The sequence below is a fragment of the Pyrgilauda ruficollis genome, unplaced genomic scaffold (assembly GCF_017590135.1).
Source record: "Pyrgilauda ruficollis isolate IOZ18807 unplaced genomic scaffold, ASM1759013v1 scaffold18, whole genome shotgun sequence".
NCBI lineage: Eukaryota > Metazoa > Chordata > Aves > Passeriformes > Passeridae > Pyrgilauda > Pyrgilauda ruficollis.
Window position 1 is genome coordinate 8218166 of NW_024516984.1, and position 6622 is coordinate 8224787.

At 36.3% G+C, this 6622-nt stretch overlaps 1 protein-coding gene across 5 annotated transcripts in view; it reads left to right on the forward strand.

The window, feature by feature from the left end:
* Nucleotides 1–6129, forward strand: part of JPH1 (junctophilin 1) — an 82759-nt gene extending 76630 nt beyond the window's left edge. Inside the window, exons 5-6 of one of the 5 annotated variants that reach the window (XM_041464540.1) lie at nt 3286–3381; nt 3488–6129. In XM_041464540.1, the coding sequence (XP_041320474.1) occupies nt 3286–3366 (81 nt within the window). In that variant the 3' untranslated portion in view covers nt 3367–3381; nt 3488–6129. The remainder of the gene's footprint in view (nt 1–3285; nt 3382–3487) is intronic. The other 4 variants (XM_041464539.1, XM_041464541.1, XM_041464542.1 and 1 more) reach the window with 4 other exon arrangements.
* The last annotated feature ends 493 nt before the right edge of the window (nt 6130–6622 follow it).

Sequence of the window (6622 nt, forward strand, 5' to 3'; positions counted from 1 at the left end):
AAATAGATCACTATTTGCCTGATCCTAAAAAAACCTCTGAGCAAGAACTTTAGGCTAAATTTAATGAACATTCCTAATGCAATGGAATTAAAAGCCTAGTATTTTATTTCCTGGCACTACATTTTAGGAAAATAACTTTCTTTCTTCCCCAAATGGAAACTAATCATATGGTTGTATTTTGAACTACATAAATGTCTAACTTAAAGAAGCTGAAAGGGTCAATTCAAGCAGGACTGAAGGTTTTCTACTACAGCTTCTTTAGTGCACCTGTTCTAGTCACTCTAGGACTGTGTTGAAACTAATTTTGGCTTTTGCTATTTTAAGCCCTTGTGGGACACTAAAGTCTTAGTTGTGGAATTTGTCTTAAAGCATTAAATGCTTATTTCATAGGTGTCTCCAAAACAGGTGGTAGTTCATTGCATAATAACTGTGCTTCATAAATGTTGTTTGATCATTTTTTAGTGTATCAGGAAATCCTGCTTTGGGCTGAAAGGTATAGTTATCAGAAGGTGAAACATAATGCACGTAGCAGGCCAAAGTACACGAGCTTTAGTGCTTTGTATAAAGAGATATCGTTATGATATTTCATTATCATAAAGAGGTAACATATTTTTCTATGATCTTCATGTGAACTCAACAGCCCGGTTCTTAAGGTGTCACTTGCTTCTGTTTTGTAGATGAGACTTGTTGATTCAGAGCATAGCCCCTGGCATTTTTAGCCTAATTTATCTAATTTTATTGTGGTGAGATAGTTATACCTAACCTGACTGACAGACGCATCAAAAGAGAAATCACCTTCCCCTCCAGCAAGCTTAATTACCTGAGTCTGTGCACTAATGATACGGAGCTGCCATTAGAACTGCAGTCCCAATTTGGCAATGAGCAAAAATCTGTCTTGCAGCTTCCAGGATGCTGTTCCATTATGTGTTTCAGGTAATTAACTAGTTCTTGGCACCTGTGAAGAGACCGTGGGTTCCAAATTTTTTTTCAGTTGCAGTAAATCAGTGTGATTTTCATCGATGTTATTTTCAAATATGCAAAGTCCTGGATGGCCAAATCCTGAAAAATTTTAGCGGTACTTGGCAATAATCTTCACAGTTCCTTGCAATTCTTGGTGCAGTATAACTGTAAAATCTTCAGGTGGGATTCCAGCCTATCAAGGAACCATTGACCTGATTTGAATCACATGGGCAATCCCTATTAGAATCATAGGATTGTGGAACCATAGGGTGCTTGGCTTGGAAGGGACATTTAAAGACTGGTTCCAGCCCCTGTGCCATGGGCAGAGACACCTTCCACTAGACCGGGTTGCTCAAAACCCCATCCAACACTTCCAGTCATGGGGCAACCACAGCTTCTCTGGGCAACCTGTTCCAGTGCCTAACACCAGAAAGAAAGATGTTGAACCCACATCTTAGTGGAAATGAACAGTGTAATCAAATCACACTTCTGTAGAGAGCAAGGCTCTGTACAGAAGCAAGGTAATTAATCTACAGATTAATTACCACAGTGCTGTGGTAGCCACACCTGGAGCTGTGCTTTCCTTCCATGCCTGTTCTCTGCCCCTGAGTGTCTCGTATGCTTGGGCGCATGGTGAGTCGCTTCCACTAAGGAGGAAGGAACATGGTTCCACTTCTGTTCTGTGACCTGGTGGTTGAAACATACCACTGGTAAATGGGAGCTTGTTATTCAAAATCACTTAGACTAAGGTGTCATTAAACCTGGTATTCAATTTCCTAGTGAATATTTTAGACATTCCACCATTAAGCAAAATGTGGGTGCTACAGCCAGTACTGTTACCCTTATGGCATAATTTAATTTGCATTCTTATAATCTCTGTCACTGTTTGAACTTGAACACGTGCTTCTCAGCATGTGGACAGACACCTCTGAGTGTGTGCAAAGGGAACTTGGTGGCTGCTATGGATAGAGGTGCTGATGAGGTTTATGCTCACCAGAGATTTAAGCAGTGCCTGACGTAACATGTTTTGTGACGTACTCAGTCTCTGCCTGCCATCTGAACTGCTGTGTTAAGGTGTGTCCTGACAGAAGGTGTTCAGTGGGACTGTTTCAGGAGACTGTGGTATAATAGTGACACAAGTACTATTCCCTAGCTTCCCACTTACACTGCTGCAGCACATTACTAATAGCCAGATCTTACACCTTAGCATTCCAGAAATTATATAGCTGATGTTAGCGTTATGTAGTCATGAAGCATAATGAACTTCTCCAAGGCATGCCTCATGTGAAAAGTGAAAATACTGTATCATTTCTCATTCAGTATATACCTTCTTATGCAAGCCAGTGATTCAGCTCAGAAGACAGTTTTCTGCACAGGTTTTCTAGTGGGCTTCGTGATTTGTGATTTAGGAAAGTATTGTCTAAATGAAAAGTTTCTGCTTACAGTGCAACTGTAAAATAAAAGAGTATTAAAATCTTTGTGAAATCATGTTGTTGAATAAACCAAATATGTTAAGGGCAGAAGAAAATTGAGTATTTTCATCTGTTGGGACATATTTTCAAGTTGATCATTAGAAAGCATCCATTTAAAAAATAAAAAATATCCAAAATTGCTAAAAATAATTAAAAACCATTCTCTGGCTTCACAGAAATACTAAAATTGTGTAATGATTTAAACTTTCTAACCAATTTTAGCTTTAGCTAGGAATGGAAGGAGTTTTTTGACTTTTCAATTCTTCAGTGCATAGGTCTTTGGGTGTCTGAATAAATCAAAACAAATTTAATTTTTGCAGCTGCAAAATGCATTTTAATCTGTAATGTAAGTAGGTTTGTTAGTGCAATGGTAAGTAAATTTTATTTTCTATTTGGGTTATCAAAGAAGTGTATTCTTTTCATAAAGCATCTTTGTTATACCTGTTTTGAAATGGGTTGGAACTGAAAAAGGAACCCTCTGTAAGGATGAAGAGCAGCGCTCTGGCTTCCCTAAAGTAGTTCACATTCTTTGTTTTGCTTTATTTTAAGCTGACATTGTTTTTGTGTTGATGGGTTTGTTTTCATTTGTTGATGCAGTTGTATTTTTCAGGTGGCTTAATCTCAGTGTGATTAGGAGCAGAGAAGTACTCTCACCTGTATTTGTCCAGCTCGTTTTCACACAGGTGATGTTTATCTCACCTGAATATCAAGGGTAGTGGCTGTGTTTCAGCAGCAGGGTCTGTTTCCTTCAGAGCAAGGACAAAACCTGTAGAAATTGTGAAGTTGGGTCTTGTTCATTACTGTGCCTGTGTGGGAGGTTGCATTAATTCTAATATCTTTATTTTATTTTCAGGGCCCTAACTCAGTCATGATCGCCCTGGTAATGCTGTTGAATATTGGTTTAGCCATTCTTTTTGTCCATTTTCTAACTTGATTGGAATTAGGAAAGGTAAGAAAGGTCTCGCTTTCATATAAAATCACCATATCCACCCCACCTTAAATAATAAAGATTTAATTTCTTCACATACTTTTAATGTTCCCCACTTTAATTTTAGCTGTGCCTGAATGTGATTCAACATAGTTATTTAATATTGTAACTGTTTTGACCCTTCAGTGAAGTCATGACAACTAGTGGTGTTAGCCCACAGTTCTCTGCAGTTGTGTCACCAGCCTTTTAAATGGCACCTGTCATACTCAGACACAGGGAAGGAGGCTTGGAATTAGGATGGGACGCGAGAGAGATGAAACTTGGAAAATTCAGCCAGGGGCCCAGATCAGTTTCTCTGCTGGTGGCTCGTGGCTTTGGGGTCCTCTGAAAGCTGAAGCAAGCAGCCATGTTGGAAAACAAACAAAATAATCTGCTGAAGCAGCCCCGCCAGTGAAGCGCGTTGGCTTGTCCATCTGTTCCAGCAGAGTGTGACTAAAGTGGAAATGTACGGAGCTGCACTTTTTGTTGATGGAAGTTAACAGCTGCCTTACTATTTTACCGTCTGATGTTTTTAGTGGGGAGATGGGAAAACGACTGCCAGAGGAATGTGGTCAGAGGATTCTGTTGCTGTGGAAGTGATTCCAGCGTTCACTCCTATCTCATTAGAAGAAATAGTTAGCAACATCAGTCACCAGTCTTATTCCATTACCTGCTGCTTTTAACATCTCCTGCAGTGTTCTGGGAGATCGAATTTCATTTGCCTGTGCATGATTCTGTTCATTTGTTGTTTATGAAATTTGATGTATAGCCATAAGTAGTGTTTAGTCCAACCTGGAGAAAGCTACCAGTTCTGCCTAGCAGCCGAAGCCGAAAATCAAATATATTTTCCTAGTCCAGGGATAAATTTCTTAAATTCATTCTCTTAAACCTGAAGAGTCATTTTGCATGAAGGTTCAGTAAATAATACACCATTACTGCAAAACTTAAAGATACTGCTATCTTCCTTAAAATGCTCAAATACTTACGCAAATACCAAGCAAAATTTTTCATAATCAAAAAAAATAAAATCTTACATTGGTAGAAGTACATTCTAAACAGGATATAGACTATCAAAATAACCCAAGAAAGGTGAGATACAGGGTTTGCATGTTGACTTTTCCTTTCTTTTTTTCTTAGTTTTGGTGCTGTGGTAATCGGTGATTTGAATTATTATGTTGCAACACTGAGGTATTTTGACAGCAGTTAAAATAAAGTCTTGTCTGGGTGCACATTAATGCCAATGACAGTTAGCTAATGCTCATAATAAATAATAACTTTAAAGTGCTAGATTTGTGTTGAATACATTCAGGTAGAGCATTTGAAAATGTTAAGTGATTGTTTATCGATTTGATGCCTTCAGTGTCTTTAAAGTCCATTTATAATTTTACCTCAGCATTAAAAAAGCCTCAAAATTTTTCATTTGGAAATTTTGTCTTAAGTAGTTTCATAGCCCTTTGTTCAAACGACGCGATCACGTTTCTTTTTATGTGCCATTATACTGTAATTATTGTACCCTGTATTAATGAAATGCATGCTTATTTATTGAAGATATGTGGTGTGATCATTTGGCAAGCAAACATTTTAATTTAAAGCTGCAAAAAGCAAAGGGCTTGTATTACAGTTTATTTTATCTCTATTAGAGAATCTTTCATACAGTATAGTTTTTGAACCTGTTTGTAAACTTTCTAAGTTTTTGCATGGTTTAATGGGCAACATTCTTACAAAATACATTAGCTATTTTTTGATGCAGCGTAGTAAAGTACCGTAGGTATGGACTGAATGTTGTGCAGCGAAGCAGCTCCGAGCAGGGCAGTAACACCATGGTGTTTTTTACAGAAGTATGTTGAGAATCCTGTGTTTTGGCCAGTGTGGATAAAGAAGAAAGCAGAAAAGAGAGCAAATGAAAATAAAACTTGTATATTTATTTTTAAAGAAAATAAAACAACAAAGTTTAAATTGTGTTTTAAATTTAGGAAAGTGATTTTTAAATAAGAACAAAATTTTAAAAGTTACTGTGTAAGCCTTGAATTAATGGATGAAATGTTCCATCCCACTGTTAAATCACCCCCCGTCTCCTGACGTGGAGAGATAATTTTGTAACTGACATATTTAATTCCTATTAAATGTTTATTTAAAATACTTTATGCTCTGGAAATAATGGGTAACAAAGCTTATGAAAAATGTTTATAAATTTAAGTAAGCATGTTAGTACCATTTATAAATATGTATGATTTATAAGCTTTTTTAAAACAAAGCTCAAACAAATTGTTGGTATTTTTCTAAAACGTGCACAGTTGTATTTTACATGAAAGGCTATTTATAATTGGTTGTTATACTGTACACTACATTTTGGACAGCACAATGAAGCCTGCCAATGTACTTAAAAATGTCATTTTGTCTATTTAAAGTTTCTTGCTGTCAAAGAATCAACTCTTTATCTATGAGTTTCTCTATTTATAATTCTTGACCCAAAATGTACAATGTACAGTTTTCACAACTGTATTTGCTCTAATAAAAATAAGTTGGTTATTAATGGAGTTTCAGACTACTTTTTCCTGTTTATGAATTACTTTGTTCACTCTTTGGAAGCAATTTTTTCTAACTAATCAAATAAACAGGAGTGAAGCAGGAAAATGGGTGAAATTCTAGTCCCTTTGATATAATTGTGAATTACTGTTTTCAACAAAAGTGATTCTGGGAAACAATTAAAAATAAATTAAAACAAAAAAAGTCAAGCTTCCCTTTGTGTCTTCTTTTATCTTCAGGATTTTGTGTCTTTATAAGCATAGTATCTTAAATACACTGCCACTACAAGATGTTTTGATCAATTTTGTTTTAATTTGTGAGTGACTGGTTCATTAACAGCTGCTCTTATAGGGGAATTAATTTTTTTGGGCCTCACTGCTCCTCAGGATCTTCACAGATTCAAAATTAACATGAAGTTTGTGAGCCAGTATTTACACAGAGAAAATTTGTCCTTTGTCTTAAAACTATAGTATTTGCTGAGCTACTCTATCAGCTGCAAATTTTATTTTCCATGATTCCAGTTCATACTAGTAGCCAACTGTACTGAAATCATAAAGTTAGTTGAAGAGGAGAGCAATTTTTGTTAGTAGTTCCCATTTAATGGAAATACGTTTTTGGGAAGTAGTTATTACTGTCTTGTTCTTTAATTCTACAAGCATGAAGCTTACCTTTAAGATACTTTATTTTCTGCAGAATA